At 43.4% G+C, this 18,192-nt stretch overlaps 1 protein-coding gene across 2 annotated transcripts in view; it reads right to left on the bottom strand.

Annotated features, from left to right (window-relative positions):
* LOC115056867 (polypeptide N-acetylgalactosaminyltransferase 18-like) overlaps positions 1-10,252 on the bottom strand; it is a 114,233-nt gene extending 103,981 nt beyond the window's left edge. For both annotated transcript variants that reach the window (XM_029523633.1, XM_029523634.1), the window contains exons 1-2: positions 10,085-10,252; positions 9,899-10,021 (exon numbers count right to left, since the gene is read on the bottom strand). In XM_029523633.1, coding sequence (XP_029379493.1) covers positions 9,899-10,021; positions 10,085-10,202 — 241 coding nt within the window. In that variant the 5' untranslated portion in view covers positions 10,203-10,252. The remainder of the gene's footprint in view (positions 1-9,898; positions 10,022-10,084) is intronic.
* Positions 10,253-18,192: the final 7,940 nt, after the last annotated feature.

Below are 18,192 nucleotides of genomic sequence, written 5' to 3'. Positions count from 1 at the left end.
CCTTCGGAGCACATGGCCATCTGTGAAGGAATTTCATGTTTGGGAATGCGCAGAACAAAAAAAAATATAATTACAGCCACCAAGAACAGATAAAGGTAGGAACATCAAAGAATGAAAGCTCAAATACTTATCAAAAATATCTTTTGTTATTTAGAACACAATGTATATCAGCATGATATAAATATTAGGTACAGTAATTTAGATTAAGTACTTAAAGATCATATCTAAATATAGATAACACTGAGCTCAAATGGATATTAATTCAGAAAATATGTAACGCTGTGCTTTGGATTGGTGTATTTATTGCTATGAATCTATAAATTATACAAAAATATCTGTTGTATAAGTGAAAAAATAAATAGCAGTAATAATCTATAGTTTCACATGTGGTTCCGTCCCTCATGTTTCACTGTCACCAGCGCAGCTCTAGAAAAGCATATGAAGGGTTTTTGGGATCATGTATTATTTATACATCTCATCAAGTGGTTTGTTAGAAAGTGTGCCACCGGCAGAGATGTCGACTTCATTAATAAACTCAGAGGAAACCTTAACACAGCGACTGCGATCAGCTCTTAGGATGGATGGGGCGGATGAATAAAAACAAAACGAAAACCTAAAATCCACAAATTACAGCTTTGCAAATAGAAAAGCAAATATTTTCAGTGTTTTCAATGCAGGATTTGGCCTCCAAAGAGAATAAGAGCTTAAGGTAAGCTAGCAGAAGCTGAGCCGTCTCTCTGCGCTGGACAGCTGGAGGCGAAGAGTCTCCGATTCAGTCACAGGAGTGCCCAAAAGGCAGATTAGTGTGGTGCTGCTTTTCTATTCCTACAAATCTCTGTTGTTTCAGGAACAAAGAAAAAGAAATTCTTCTCAAAATAAAATGTTTGAGACAATAAAGCCAAAGCACCCGAAGTGTCTGAAAGCTTTAAGGGATCATGAGCAGACTTATATTTTTTTATTCCTAAAACTTTTCCAGAGGGACGGTCGTCACTGCCAAAAAGCACAGATCAGGGTACGACTGCAGAGCTGCTGGAAGCTTCTCCTCAGTGAAAGACACCTGAAGAAGGTCTGTCTGGACTAATTAATCCCTTTTTGAGCCGTTTGGTAAGGAACCGGCGCTCACCACCTGTCCGGGACTGCCCCAAATGGTGGAGCATGGTGGGCGTTTCCCAGCAGCAGGGACAGGAAGACCAGCCACGGCTGAGGAGAAGCTGGAGAAAGCAAAATGTAGCGATACCTTTCATGAAAACCTGGAACGAAAGTTCACCTTCCAAAAAGTCCAGCCCAAGGCGAGACTCGGCTGAGAGTCAGGGTTTGAATCCAGCTCTTTGTCTCTCCCTGCCTTCTCCTGTCCGTCACTGCTGGCTTCAGGGAGTAAAAAGTTAAAATGTCAAGAGCCAAAAACTAGAACATTTTGCCAGCTTCAGAAACTCTGAGGACTTTCACCGAGGAGCCTGGAGTTTGGATCCTGTTCTAGTCAATGACTTATTTAACCTCTTTTTGTTGCCGTTGTTGTTTAACTTTTTGCGTACATGCAAGTATTACAAAAGACATAAAACAAAATATCCTGCCTTCAAGGTTTTTGTAGAATGTCATGAAGCAATAACATGAAAAACGATCTAACCCTCGGTGACCTTGGAGAAAAAAAAAGCTCCATCGACACGACTTGGACAACATTAGTTAGAGCTCAGAGTCGCCTGAATTTGCATCAGCACTCTGATGACTTCAGGGAAATCTGGGTCCGGGACTGCCCCAAATGGTGGAGCATGGTGGGCGTTTCCCAGCAGCAGGGACAGGAAGACCAGCCACGGCTGAGGAGAAGCTGGAGAAAGCAAAATGTAGAGATACCTTTCATGAAAACCTGGAACGAAAGTTCACCTTCCAAAAAGTCCAGCCCAAGGCGAGACTCGGCTGAGAGTCAGGGTTTGAATCCAGCTCTTTGTCTCTCCCTGCCTTCTCCTGTCCGTCACTGCTGGCTTCAGGGAGTAAAAAGTTAAAATGTCAAGAGCCAAAAACTAGAACATTTTGCCAGAGAAGCTTCAGAAACTCTGAGGACTTTCACTGAGGAGCCTGGAGTTTGGACCCTGTTCTAGTCAATGACTTATTTAACCTCTTTTTGTTGCCGTTGTTGTTTAACTTTTTGCGTACATGCAAGTATTACAAAAGACATAAAACAAAATATCCTGCCTTCAAGGTTTTTGTAGAACGTCATGAAGCAATAACATGAAAAACGATCTAACCCTCGGTGACCTTGGAGAAAAAAAAAGCTCCATCGACACGACTTGGACAACATTAGTTAGAGCTCAGAGTCGCCTGAATTTGCATCAGCACTCTGATGACTTCAGGGAAATCTGGGTCCGGGGAGCTGAAAGTGAATCTCTAATGATGTTAGTATTACAGAAAGACAGAAAGTCTGGAAGAATTAGGAAGAGGTGGAAAGTTCCACGTCTAACAAAGACAGCTGAGTCTCCCGGTAATTCTTAAATGAATGCAATTGAATGGAGTCTGCTGTCTGGGATTAAGGTGTGCATGTGGGAATTTAATAAAAGTAGTGTGTCACACAGTTAAACATACAATGAAATTCAGTTACGCCACCTAATCTGTTTTTTTCCCCCTCAATGAAACAAATATGAACAACTACGATGATCCACTTTTGATTTTAGCAAATTCTGGTTGTCTCTATATATGAAATCTTTCTGGCTGTGGTTACTGTCCTCAACATTATTGGTGGCTACCATCAACACCACCTATAAGTTTGTGAAATAGCATTTTTTTTTTTTTTTTTTTTTTTTTTTTTTTTTAAAAGCAGTTTGGGTTTGGAGAGTGAGTGAAGGGTGGTCCTGTCAATCACACAGCAGCCACGCCCCCTGAGCATGCAGCTTTGTTTGATGGTCCCGTCCAAAAACTTCAGCTTCATCGTTTTTCTGCCTGCAACGAACACCAACGCGGTTGCATCAGCTCTTTGTGCTTCATTCTCACCGCAATTTGAATATCCATTTTTTTTATTCTCCTGTCAGCAAACCGGCACCTCAGAGATCCTACTTTAAGAGGAGTCCTGACACCAAATGTGTCAAGCACTTCCCTGCAGCCACCAGATGACAACATCATGAAGCTTAGAGTGCGCAGTAGTCCTCCTAAAGCCCCGCTGGAGGGGTTTAGCTGCGGGACAGCGCAGAGAAAAGCCTCCCCGTGGAGCCAAAATGCAGCCTTATGGAAATAAATCGTGGGATTCAGAAGACAGTGAGTGACGGCGACGTCTTCACCAAATGGTAGATTTGCGTCGGACACATGTGACTCCACTGCGCAGCCAGCTGTCGGGAGGATGATGAAAGCATCCAGAGAGGCAAAGACTGGAGGATGGAATGGATCGAATCGAGTGCGTCAACAAACGCACAACATCTCAAACAGCACGCACAAGCACACAGTGCACAAGCATGCTGCTTATAAGACGAGACGCGTTCACGCATGAACGGCTGCATTTGCATCTCGCACTTTAATGCGACTGGGAGCTGGAAGAAGTGTGCGTTTGTGTGTCACGTCTCGTGTGTCCATGTGCTGGAGTTGTCTGCACATATATGTCAAGTAAAGACTGCAAACTACAGTGAGGGTCAAGTCCATGATGACACTCTGTGGGGTCCGTGTGGGTTTGTGCTTGTGCGTGTTAAGTGTCAGGACAGATATTGATCGCTGTGCATAGCTCCCTTTAGCGCTGAAGTGAAAACTCTTAATTTATGCCCCAGTTTCTCTGTTAAACTGGGGCAGAAGGTCCCTTATTGTTTAAAGTGAGAGGCCTTTATCATACAGGAGGCTTGGCTTTCATATCAACACTGACAAAATACACAACCATTCAGTCCAAAGATAAATACAGTGCTGTACTCAGAAAGTAAGCGGTCAGGACTTCTGTAACTTTGTGATGTCACAACAAAGCGGTGGATGTCCTCAGCCCGTCCAGCCTTAAAGAGTTCGGTTGGCTGCTGTGTTTTCATTCGAACAGTCAGAAAACCAACCAGAGGAGAGGAACTCCAGCTCTCCTGTGATTGGCTGACTGAAAGACGAGATGTCAAACTAAATGACTGTATAAAAAGCAACACTTGGAATAAAACACAGGAATAGCTTTAAGTACGGGAGCTTTAAAAGGACAGTCTGTGACGAACAGCCACATTTAGCACCGCTCTTCACACACTTTGTTAAACGAGGTGAAATAACCTGAGGAATGGCGGTATCAGTGTTGTGTCAGCTGTGCCCATTGCAGCCTTTTGGATAAACGTAATTTATATTTTACAAAGATAACACTTGAATTTAAAAAAATAAAATAAAACTGTCCACAGAGCCAAAACACCAAAAGGCTGATTGCGTGGCTCCGTCTGATAAATTTCAGATTATTTTTTTTTTTATCCAAGATCAAATCATGTAACCCCTAAACTTCGGATCTGCTCTGTAACTGAAGATAAAAAGGAGATAATACAAGACATTTTCTTTTTTTAAGTCTCAGAGGAATACACTACAAAGCAAGGCGGAATTTCAGATTTAATGAGCTCCTTTCATATCATGTTTAAGGTTTGTACATGTGAACAGCATATTATCTGAACTAACTAAATGGCTTTTTTTTTAAATGAACATTAGTTGAAGAACTGAGTTTCAAGGTTGTATGAGGTCGGAGACAAATATTCTGCTTGCTGCGTCTTCTCTCCTCGTTGGGCGAATTGCAGCTCCCACATATCAATTCAGCCAAACGAGTTTCATTTCAACACGGCGCTAACAGTTCTGAGACAACTCCTGGGAAAGAAACAAAATCAACCTGTACCGAGTCAACAGAGCTGCTCTCTAATCTGGTTTCAACGCCAGTTCCATCTTGGCATTTTTTTCTGTTATCGTGCATTTCCCTTTGGGACACAGCGCACTTACAGTACAGCTTTGTGAGGCTTATTGTGAATAATTATCGTAGTCGTCCTTGTAGAGTTCCCGGCTGATGAAAAAGATACCAACATAACAAGTAGCCCGATCAATCCTATGCTGACATGTACCTCTGTGGACTTTCAGTGTTTTATCAGAGCCCGGCAGAAATTTAGGAGCTCCTAATTTTGCTTTTTGACAGGAGGAAGTACAGTCTAAATTTGGCTCCTTGGGGACTGGCGACAACATTTTCCAATGGCCCTGGAAACGCTGTGGAACTTTGCTTATCATCAGATAAGATTTAAAATCAGCTCCTGACTGAGACAGAAATGGTGCCAATGATAAAAGATGACGCAAAAATGATTCGCTCTTTAGCAACCGGAACCTTTTGGACAAGAAGTGGGTATGAAATTATTCAGTTGATATATTCCTTGATATGTCAGTGAACGAGCGAAACTCTGGGTTGGTCCTTAGAGATCGCCTGCATCAAGTGATAGGTGTGAATTTCCCTGGAACATCAGTCAATAATCCATCAGCTTCCAGCCCAGCTCAGAGCAAACACAACCACAGCAATCAGGCTTTAATCCGAAACCCAGTGACACACCCGACAGACGAGGGGGGGGGAGAAAAAAAAAAAAAGGAATCTTAAAAATGGATTTGTCAACTATATTAAGAGTAAGAGTGCAGATGGCGATAGAGGCGAAGGTGTTTAACATTCAGAGGAAGAGAAGTCAGGCTGGATTTAATGGGGGGGGGGGGGGGGGGGTCCAACAGTTTGGATCGTCCACCTGCACCAGTGTTTGGTTTCTTCCTTCGCTCTTCCTCCAAACTGCTTCACTGTGGCGTTCTCCCAGACGTCCCAGAGGGCAACAGCTGAAGTAAACCTCAAAGCACAGAGCAAAAGAAACCAAAAAGGAGCATTGATTTCTGTGTACCTGCGCAGCCCGAACCGCCTGATGTCAGGATGTTTACAGCGACGGGGCTCGTCACGGAACGCTTCACAGGCTCCATGGGCAGGCTTACAACTTCCACATCTGATCTCACACCACTACCATGCATCTTTGATGGCACAACCGACACGCAACTTCCACTCTGATGCACCCACACACACACACACACTCAAGTCCACACTCTTCAGCAGACTGTCAACATGGATCAACTTGCGTTGACTCATGAAAGAGACTTCTAAAAATAAGACTTGTTCGTGGCAGGATGGAAACAAACAATGCAGATCAAAATACAACATCGCATGTGAGGAGACAGACGCTGCGACGACGTACGAGGCTGAAAGAATACGTGGCCATGAATTCTGTTTCATGTCTTAGAAGTAATTATACTCCGGCTCTTCATCGTGCGCCTCAGCCCCGCGGCGCTGTGGTGAATGGCTGAAAACAAATAGGGTGAAACATGCACCGTTTCATGACCTGAATCTCTTCCCCACCGACACAGCCGGCGATGTAACGTGGCACCATCACAGTCAACTCAACAGAAAATCCAGCCTTTAACTGATTCCAAATGGAGTCCACGTGCTCATTATGAATACGTCAATAAGCCATCATGAAATTCAAATTTTTCAATCAACCAAAACGTTGTGAATTCATTAAAACCGCAATCATTAAAATTTGGAATCACTTGATTATTCTGATCGTGATTATTGGAGTTAATTTCCATTTTATCACAGATTTTCTACTTCAATATGCTTTTATTTGATCATATTTTCCCAAAATGTGTCTTGCAAAATACGTATATATGCTTTAAATATTAGTTAACAGCCAATCACACGTCATCACCTCTTTGCAATAAAGCCCAAAAACTGCTACCAAACTTAGCCGTTTAGCTAAAAAGATAGTTCCACGTTTGGCCAAATACAATCAGAGTTGAAACCACACAGCCTTGAAACCCGAACTACTATATACTCAGAACTGAGAATATTAACAAGCGTGGCCACAAAGTTGGGTATCTGATGCAGCCTTGACAAGAAAGTTTTTAATTTCTTTGGAGTGTTTTCACTGCAGAAACAGGACAATGAGGAATTCTGTAGAGCTGTCGAAGGTGATACAGGACCTTAAAAAACGGGAACTAGCATTCTGCTTATTTCCGAGAGGCTGACAGGAGCAGGACGAGTGTCGGAGTTATTCCAAAAGAAAAGGCTTCAAGGATGAGGACTCTTCACTTACAGCAGCTCTCTCAGCAGGACTGGTCTGACTGACACTGGTTTTCTATATTCACAAACAGGAATGAGAGTTTGTTTTTTGTTTCCACAGGCAGGGAGGTACTCTAATATCAGAGATGTATTATATTCAGACCAACCTGTGAGGCTACTGCTGCAAATTAAAGCAGAGCTCAGAGATGGATTGTCCTGAAACAGCAGCAGCAGCCCTTCGGTTCACTCAGGAACAACAACACTGAATCTTTCTCCCAACAGGAGATGGCCAACTCTGTGATATGCAACACACACTGTGTGTGACATTAGAGGCCACAGTCAAGTAAAATATCTACTGAAACAAAACTCCAGAAATAAAATTAAAAAAAAAACATTTATCAGGGCGTTCATATTAAATATTATTTCTTTGATATTTATCACTGTAGGGGTCCACGATGTTACAAAATTCAAGTCCATATGTATAATACAGCAGAATTTTATAGTCAGGAGTATATAAATATTTAGTGCTTTAACAGTAATATTTATATTCTCATATAACCCATTCAACTAGTACAAATGCTCCGTAGCGGATATGCCAGTGTACTTTTCCATTCATTTTTTATATTAATATATATCCATCCATTTGCAGGTTGTATTTTCTCTGCTCACCTCTCACGACTGAATTATGCCCAAACCTGATTCCTCACTGTACTTGGATCTTTTTGTATCGGTGACAAAGCATAAACACATAAACACATCAGCCCCTGGCCGATAATGTAATATGGCACCGGCTCCGAGGACCGAGTGGAGTGTAGCAGAGGAGTGTGCCAAGCACTCCTGAGGGGAAATTTACTCACCCGCTGTAACCCGGGAGCCTATGCAGATTCAACAGCCTGCCATTCTCCACATTAATGCAGTCTACTTCAACATGTCAGTGCACAAAGAGATGGAGTGCTGCACTGGTAAACAGACGTTTCTCTGAATCACAGCTTACAGACTGGGAGGAGGCGTCGCATCTTATATCATCAGTGAGCAGGATAATGTTATCTGTCCATTCTTTCCTACTTGAGAGAGACTGATCCTGAATCACCTAACAATCCCCATCCACTTTGGAAACAGTGCCCCCTGTTGTAAACACACTCTGTAACATCACAGCGTCACATTTAGATTCAGGATTATATAGATTTGTTTTATTTGTCCCTCTTAATTATCTGAGCGTCTAACGCGGCAGCAGGTGGCGTTTAAAAGCATGAACAGCTGGGCTCAACCCGTCTATGTGAGGCGTCTGCAAAAAAAACAAAAACAAAAACAAAACAACTAAATCTGAATATTTCCCATCATGAAATCTGAGCACATGCAGAAATGGGAACGAATTGGGACCAGAGGTTTAGAATTGAGCTTTTTCTGCACTATGAATGCGCTCATCATCCTCAGCAACGTCCAGCTTATTTGAAAGTGAAAATGGATCCTGGATCAGCGGCCTTCTCGCTGAATGATGACTCCCTAAAATCCTGAATTGGGTTCATGCAGCATGCAGTGTCCCATTTAGCCCCGGATAAAGGAAGTTTGTCCCACTTTTCAGCGTGTTGACTCACTAACGTAAGGCGCTGAAGAGGATAGTCAAAACTCAGAATATAATTATCCCTGTTTGCATGCAAGTCAGCGAGGCATTTTATCAATGAAGAGTTTTCCTCTCACGCTGATAGTAAACAAACCAGCACAGGTCTGACGGAAGAAGGTTTTATATAAATGTCACATTCTGACGCACCTGGAGAAGTTTGTCCGGCTCTGACCTGATTTGATGGTAAAACAAAACGACCTAATCTGATTTCTCGATTTAGGTTGGACTTAAAGAGTTGGCCAGAGGGGGCCAGAAATGGGGCGATGATGTAGTACCATCAAAATGGGACACATACCGCTGATGGATTTGGTCCCGTGCACACTTAAAAAGCATAAAGAAGAGCCGGCTGATTAATCCTGTAGCGATTCTGATGCTGAATTTGTATTTGCCACACAAAGACACACGACAGGCAGCTGATGTGAGCGGAAACAGCAGAGATGAGGACTGAGCTGCGGAGTTTCTAACTCCACTACCAGTTTAAGTCATTGTAAAAAAACAGCAGTGACTTCCTGACGATGCCACAATCGTATTTATGTGGAAAGTTCTTTTCCACATCAATACAAACTTTAATATTCAAGATTCTCTGGATCAAACCTCTCAAATGAAAATATTGTGTCTTTGTCCCCCTGAATATCAAATGAAATAGACAAACTACAGGCCAGCAAATCAGCCTAATAAAGTTCTTAACTTCATTTTTTGACTGATGTCTACTGGATGTTTTCAGGCTGTTTTTGTGTTAATCTGCTGCAGAAAAAACGACCACATATTGACTGGTGACATCACAAAAGCCAATCAAAGGCCCAGACAATGTAGAAAAATTCAAAGCCTCTTAAGCCACAAACACCAAGAAGAGGAAGAGATGCAGCTTTAATCGACTTAATTGAATGTCCTTCCTGATATCACATAACTGATTATAAACCCATTAGAGTTCACAGGGGAAACATCTAATCTGTTTTATCTCTCCATTATTTACCTCATTAATTGTTGAACATATCTGAACTGGCCCATAAAACAGGGCTCAGGTGAGAAGAGCTCATTTCGATCAGAAGATTAGCTCCTGTGTTTTCACAAGATCGATTGATTGATTGATTGGTTAATTGATTGATTTGAAGCCACACACTCAGAGAGGAAACCTTCCTGCCATATTCAGGCCGTGACATTCCCCCAAAGCTCTGAGCAGTTTGGAGTAAATGGAGAGAAAAAGGCGCAGGTGAAGCGGATCCTCACCGCGCCCTGCTGACCTTTAATGTGCTCGTTGACGACGCTCTCCAGCCGGTCCAGCCTCTCGATAATCCTCAGGGTTTCTCCTTTACTGTCCTCCTCCAACTTTCTCTCCACCTCGCCTCCTTCTCCTCCTCTTCTTCCTCCTCTTCTTCCTCCTCCTCCTCCTCCTCCTCCGCCGCCGACGCTCTCCGGAACTTTGGCACCTCCGTTGGCCACATAGTTGGTGATCCAGCCGACGTACAGCAGGCACACGATGTTGGTCATGCCGCTCAGGATCACGCATGTGGACACCAAAGTTTTGGTTCTCCTGGTGCACAGCATGGCGACATCCCTCCGCGGGCTCCCGGATCCGGACCTCGGAGCGGACTCTCCGGAGAGACGCGTCCGGAAAACTGTGAAGGCGACGCTGCGGAGTCAGATCGCATCTGCGCCCTCAGGTCCCGGCTGAGGCGCCGCTGAATCCTCCTCCTCCTCCTCCTCCTCCTCCTCTCCCCCCCCTCCCTCCTCCCTCCTCCTCCTCCTCTCCCCCCCTCCCTCCTCCCTCCTCCCTCCTCCCGGGAGGCTGTGGCTGCTTCACTCCACCGAAATACTGATAAATAAAAAAATAAAGAAGAAGAGGAGGAGGAGGAAGAAGAGTGCCCCCCCCCCCACAAAACTGCTGAGCAGCCGGAGAGTCAAGCTGCCTCAATCAGCCCCCCCCCAAACAGCCTGTGGTCCTTATACTGCCCAATAGGAAGGAGGAAGGGAGGGAGGGGGCGGGGTCTGGTCCCCTCTGCCCCCCCCCCCCTCAAAGCTGGAGTGGACATGGAGGGCCATGCTGTGGAGTCAGAGTGCATCGACCCGGGACAGGGTGTGTATCTAAAGGAGAACAGGTGTGTGTGTTATTTTTATTTCTCTATCTACCAGAATCAGAAATAGTTTTTTTATTTTTTATTTCCAGGTGTGTGCAAACATACAGGGGAACAGGGAAAGACAAAAAGGAAACACATAATGACGTGTCATGACGTTTGTGTCCGTCCACGTGTGTTGTTAGTGTGTCAAAGTTTGACTGGTGTTTTTACCCATGATTTTTTTTTTTTAAAGAAAGAATTGTCAATTTTGATGTTTCCCATAACTTTACAGTTTGTTTGTTTTTTTTTTTTTTGTAGATATGCAGAAATTGTTCAACATGTCAGGATTTATATTTAACAATATTAATATATAATTTTGATGCTGCAGAACAAAGTTAATCGTTCTACATTGTCTTTGTTTGTACTCTTCAGGAGGTGTGCCTTCGTGACTGCTGCTCGCAGGTGGTTTGTCCAAAAAAAAAAAAAAAAAAAACTCATCTGCATCACTTCCACGCCTCGTTGATTTTTATGAAAACACACACACACACACACTCCTCTCTGATTGCTGGCCACCGGTGGCGCCTTACCTGAGAGCTAAAGTAACTTCAGAGCTTCATACCATCAACAGATGGATCTCGTGGTTCGAGCCTCCAGGCTGCTGCTTTCATCTTTGTCTTTCATCCACTGCTTCGCCAATCAGACACACACAGACACACACACACACAGTGGTACTGAATCGAAAACTCTCCATTCACCCAAGAGCACTCTGGCATATTCAGCCGGCTCGCCGAGGCCATAAATAATGCATAGGATCTGAAATATTAAGGCTCTCTGCTCTGTGCTGCTCTCAATCTTGTGTGACTGGCTGTCTGTCCATCTGCCAGTCTGTCTGTTTCACTTTCATCCTCCCTTCTTTTTGAGCGGGGCAACAAAGAGACGCTCGCTGATTTCGGAGGTAAATTTACATCCTGCTAAAGTGTCTTGATCACGGTGGTCTCTTAACACAAGAGCTCTGCTGTTTAACCTGCGGACCTCAAAGCTCATCCACGATACGAAAAGGCAGATTTTTCACAGCTCAGTTTTATCAAAAAGGAAAAAAAAAACCAACTTTGCTCACATTAAGTCTGTCACACAAGACTTTTGAAGGTGGTCACGGTCGCAGACACGAAAGCAGCCCACTGGTTTTACATTTTTCTTTACAAAATGAGTTGTGTACCACTGACTCATAATAAATCTACACAATAAAATACAATACTACAGAGATTTTCTACTTTCTTCGGTCCATCACTGCTGATTGTAGGCCACCGTTGGTGAGACTCTCACACAAGGTACCCATAAAATCAAGTGTGCCTTTAAACCTGTAATTTTGGTTATTTTAACCAGTTTCCGTTTATACCAATGTGCTCCATTTCCATCCTGAGTGGAGAAAAACTGTCCTTCTGTCATCACATGGAATTAAAGAAGCACAAATGCTCTCCAGATGGTCACATTACATTTGTCTGTATCCTTCACACCCACCACAGGTTTAGCTGTTGGGCAACTTTTCAGCGTTGACTCATGGGGCTGGCAGTGCCGTGGTCTTATTTTAAGTTTCAATAGACGGCTTTCCTGTTTACTAAAAAAATCGAGGATGCACAGAGCAGTAGAAAACAAATAGATAGTTTACAGGAGTCAGGATGTGTGAATAAATAATGCAACTCTCTGAGGAGCAGTAAACTTGCTGTAGAGGTAACAATGTATTCTGCCTCCCCCCCCACCTCCCTTTTTTTTTTTTATCTTTTCTTACCACATGCCATCTTTAATAGTCATCTGTCAGCTGGCTTCCTAACACGACACATATTCCAGTGAGAAATGACAGTGAGGCACAAACACAGAGCAGGCAGAGTTAGCGCTACAGGTAGTGAGAAATTAACAGTGACTGTCCTGAAGCATCAACCGGCAGACGCACAAATCCCCCACGTCTCATGTGAGTCAAGAATCTAAAAAGAAGTGCACGCCGTCTGTAACAGTAGCTTTATAAAAAAATCATTCTGTCCTCAGAATGATATGCACTCGAGGTATTTATTTATTCTCTCAGCTGTTCCCCATCAGCGTCAAATGTTTGGACTTTTGCTTTAGCAACGCAGGAACAGTGTGCAGCTTATTTCAGTGCTAAACTAAACTTCTTGCGGTATTGTGCATATTTTGTGTTTGTGCAGTTTATGGCACTAAAGCATTTTGTCTGTTCTGCCCCTCGTGTTTCTTTGTAATGAATGGCATCCTGTCAGGGCTGCAGAAAGGTCACCTGTAAAGGACTTTAAGTACCAGAGGTGACAGTAAAGCTGAGCAGGAGATTGACAGACGGTGAGGTGCCTCGTCAGCGTAATGTGATTATTCTCCCGGCCTTCTGTGAAGAGGAAACTATGCCAGAAGACAAAGTCAATCTATAATGGTGAGCTTTAGGTAGTGAGAGAAAGATTAAGATTATGAATTCATGCAGCCGAAAATGAGTCTCCTCTGCAGCGTGGCAGGGCTCGTGCTTAAAGATATGAGGAAAGGAGCTCGGAGAAAAGAGGCACTCCTCCTTTAAGGGATGAAAGGAGCGAGTTGAAGCGGTTAAGGCCTCTGATTGAAACGCCTCTTGGGCACCTTGTGTTGGAAGTTTTCCAGACATAACCGACTGGCGGGAGGCCAAGGGGTAGACCCAGATCATGCCGGAGAGTCTTCATATCTCATCTGGCCTGGGACGACTTCAGGATCCCACAGGAGGGACTGGGACATTACTGGGACGCTCGGATTCCCTTGGCTAACCAGCTGGCACCGCGCCCTGACTTGATAACCCGATAAGCTGCGGAAGATGGAATAAGTGCTAACGACTCACAGCCAGCACACGTCCCCTCGCCGAGAAACGGACGTGGAAACGTTTTACATCAAAATAATTAAAAAAAAATGAAGGAAACGCTGATTCTCATAGTCAACAACACACAAACATCACTTCCATGTAAGTGCACTGTGGCGGCAGGGATGTGAATTTTTGACTTAACCCTAAAACACCTGCCGTCTTCAAGCTCACGAGGCGAGAAAGATCCTGCCGCTTGTAGTTTATGCGTGTGAACACATAAAGGGGCTCGTGCTCTTGAAACACTCGTGATTCATTATGCAACAAGTGTAGCAGCAGCACTTTGAATTATTAGACACGCTAGCCTGTTGAGAAAAGTTATTCCGAACCTCCCACCTGAATTTGTTAAATGTGGATTCCAATCAAATAAGATTGTATTCTAATGCAGCAATTTGCAAGGGAGCCAGCGCCGACTGCTAAAACATCTTGAGCGCTCACGTTAAGTGCGGCATACATTTAGCTCTCTGGCAGCGTTAAACTTTCCAAGAAAGAGACGCGCCAGGGGAGCGCTGCCAAATTCCCCCTTGTCTTCTTGGCACAACGTCCCAGTTTGATTTCGGTGGACGCCATCTGTGAGCTGTTCAGACAATATCGAGCTGATTGTGTGGGGCCATGCCTGGCTGCAACAAGGCTTTCATTAAATCAGTTTGTGGCTGGATCAGTTGAAAAGGTTCTCAGTGAAGGGGAGGTTGGGGCCTGCACCCCCCTTCAGCCCGACACCACCCGTCTTCATCGCACATGTAGTACATGACTTCTGCCTTATTTATTTATATATTTATCTTTTTTTTTTTTTTTTTTTACTAAACTTTAGCAACTGGCTGTGCAAAGAACGCTCCGAGATTTCAAAGAAAATAAATGCTGCGACGTCTTTCAGTTTTCAGTCCTTTTCAGAAAACCTTTCAATCCAGCCTGCAACAGCAAACACACTCAGAAGATGTTTTTCTTTATAAACTCGAGCCTTTCACATTCTGAGGTGGATAAAAAGCCTTTTCCTTTTAGGTGGAGCCGCTGCTACCTTAAAAAGGTAGAAGAGGCTTTTGTACCTGTCTGAATAAAAGTGGAGGCAGCAGAGGTGGAGAAGAGGCCAGATCAGGGTGTCAGCGGGGCCCACAGCCCACCCAGGGGGTCTGCATTTTGTGTTTTGTGTGTTCTTAAATTTGCAGTTTTGTCAGGTCTTAAATTGGTGTACTTATTTTTTGTATTGTCCTTCCTGGGACGCGCCCAGACCCCTTTTGGGGGGGGGGCGCGTCCACCTCTGCTACATAAAAATAACACCAGTCTTCCCAACGGTACTCTAAAATCATAATTGTGTCTGTGTCGCAGTCCCTGTTGGATTCTGCTCACCTGACCTCACAGCCACGCCCACCTCATCGGGACTCCTCCCCTCACCTGCTGCACTCAGCTGGTCCTGATGTGAGACCTCCCCCTCACTGAGCCTGACCTTTCCTGTTCTCTGCTCACAGCCTGCCCAGAGCCCCGCAGTCAGCCGGCACCTGCTCCAGAAACTATTCCTGTTTTCAGTCGCCTTTAACGGTCACGACGACTGTAGTTCTGTTTTTTTAATCATATGGTATATTTCACATCTGAATTAGTTTTTTACTGGTTAGTTTTCTTGCCATACAACACACACAATATTTACCACTTAGGGTATGTTGCCTGTCTCTTTGCATTTGCTTTCTCTTCCTATCCGTTTCTTCCTTAGTTCAGTATGTTATGTTACTCTTTCTGATTTGTTTTTTCATTTGATTTCACCACTAAAGGATAAAAATAAATGGATGAAAGTTGAGGTCTGCTGCTGGACTTATCAAAAGCTTGAAGAAGAGATGTCAAGCACTCTCTGATAGCATTTTGGCCTGGCAATTCTTCTTTAAGCTGTGTGGGAAAGTAAAGAAGCGCTCTCTATTGTTATCTTTGATAGGTAAAGGTGACCTGAGGAGGCGATCTTCATACTTCAGAGTTTCACAATAATCCGGTTTAAATGAAAGTCCTTCGTTTTTCTGTGCATTCAGACAGCAAAGTTCAGAGGTAACAGATCATGGAGCTCGGAAGGTGGATTGAAATAAGTATTGACTGAACCAAGAAACTTTGTAAAAGTTTATTTTCTTCAGCTCTATAGGGGAACTGTGATTTATTTGCCGGGTGACTTTTGCGGATCAGGCAATCAGACGAACTCCTTCTTCATAGCTGTCATGTAAACCTGGAAGATTTTGGCAGCGAATGCTCAAAACTAGGACTTTATTTATTTATTTATTTTTATTTTTATTTTTATTTTATTTTATTTATTCGAGTTGTCCAGATTTTCTGGGACTCCCGGGACATCCAGCCAGAAATGGTGACGTTCCCTGGGGAGTACGGTGACCTCTGGTCCATGTCGCATCCATAAATGGACTAAAACTTTTTCTTTTCAACCTGCTTGTTTGTGGTAGACATGAGTGTCGGCCAGCTACAGCGCTCAGCAGGGAAAAAGTCCAAGTGTTTCAGTTTACTGATTAATAATCAATCACTCACTTCTCAGTTCGATCTCCATCCACCACGGTGTAAAGCCCTGTTTTCCCATTAATCTCCTAAATGACTCCTGTTTGATGTTAAATATATCAGACCAAACGTTCCAACTACCCTTTGAGAGATTAACTACTTTCAAATTAAAGATGGCTCTAAATTTTTTTTTTTTTTTTTATAATTTGGACTTGAAATTAAACATCATTCAATAAATTGAACAGATTTGCAGTGTGGCTTTTATCAGAAGTGATGACATTTGTACTTTCTTAAAATTACATCTTTGGGATTTTGCAGGAAACAGTTTTATAAGTGCTGAGTCTCGGCCAGATACTCTGGAGTAATTTGTTGAGCTGAGAGTTTCACAATCAGTCAGTGTGGAAGAAGGGCGGGCGGCGGGGTCTAATAAAATGGAAAGCACCTGATTCGGATGTGAAATGAATGACGCTGTGCTACTCTGTACGACTCCCTGGCATAGACGCACTTTATACATTAGCAGTGAAAGGCGGTGACAAATGTGACAGCAAAATGTCCCAAAGCAGCTACAAAGTGATGCAAAATGACCACAACGTGATGGAAGGTGGGAAACTAATGAGCCAAAAAAAAAAACAAAACAAAACAAAAACCAACAAACAAACCACACGGTGACAAATGAACTACAAATAAAACGGCAGAAGACTTTTGCAGCCAGGCTTCAGTGTGGGAGACCTTTAAAATTCAGCCCTCTACACATTTTTGCTCATTTTACAAACGTGCAGTTAATCAGTGAAACAATCTGACATCCATTCTGCAGATATACCGCTCATCATGACATGCAATGTAAAAAATGATTCAAACTTTTTCTTCTAAATAACAAATTTTCTCTTCAGTTCAAATAGTTCATTTAAGTTTATCACAGTTTGGATCTGAGGTAACTGAGGAGAATCAATAAATTGAAAACATCTTATCTTTTTTTTTATTTGGAGCGCCATTAAGCACTTGAAGTGGAGAAATGAATAAATTCTTACCTTACTATCAGCTCGCCTAAATTACTACTTTAAAAGACTCTAAATGAATGCTGGTATTTATATTTAGACATTTTCTCAACAAATCATTTGCCAAATTATTCATGACTTGATTTGAATTCTGCACTATGGAGCGAACACGTGGCAGTAAAGCTCATCTGTCTTCAGGTCTGCAGTGGAGTCAGTCCACATCTATCAGGAGAAGGATCGAACTATCAAACCGGCTCTGTTTACTGACAGATGAAGATATAGAGGAGAGGGAGTTAGCCAGGAAGGAAATTAAAGCGTAGTTAGCTATCAAGTGGTAATATATTACATTTAGAGATGGAACTGCATTAGCTTTGTTTAATTCATTTCAACTCAGCTCTGGCAAATAGATTTACTAGATTTGTTGAGAGGTGAATAAGTGAATCACCTGTGCCTTCTGGGTAATGTAGTTGATTTAGAGTGCACCATCCAGAACCTGAAATGGAAAAAGTGCTGGCCCTCTTCCATCAGTCTATTCAGTCCAAGGTCAAAACCAGCGAGACAAAAACTCAGAGATGAGTTCCAGGATGAGGAACAAGGATCAAGAATGAACTCTCACGGGGCTTTTCACGAATACACACTTTTTGTTGTCCGTTTCTGGTCGACTGATTCATCAGCCAATCATATGGCTCTGTTGGGATCACCTCCCACGTGCTCTGAAAAGAACAATAGCGAGGCCTACGGGTCCCTCCTGAAGCCTGAGCCAGAATGGCGCCACGACCCCAGGATCCACCCCTGAGTTTGAACGGGAGGGCGACGTCACACAGGTAATGAAGACGCTCCGTGGCTCTCCATCTTCGCTCTTCTTCCCGTGCCCCAGTTGCAGTAGACAGCTGTGCCAGCTTTTGTCTCAACCGGATCGCCGAAGGGAGCAACACTAAACATTTGGATCCTGCCACCACAAAATCAGTTATTTCTTTTCCTCTATCTACTCTGTGAATGTTTGCATAATGTTTGCACTGCTGTGTGTTATCGTGCTTGCGGATTATTGAAACTGAAATGAAGATAATTTATAGAAAAGGGTTCACTTCCTTTTTTCCTTTCTATACACTTCTGCCGGTAGCGAAGCTAAAAAT

Source organism: Echeneis naucrates, chromosome 16 (assembly GCF_900963305.1).
Source record: "Echeneis naucrates chromosome 16, fEcheNa1.1, whole genome shotgun sequence".
Taxonomy (NCBI): Eukaryota; Metazoa; Chordata; class Actinopteri; order Carangiformes; family Echeneidae; genus Echeneis; species Echeneis naucrates.
Note: the sequence above shows the minus strand (reverse complement) of the source record. Positions and strands in the feature narration are given on the sequence as shown.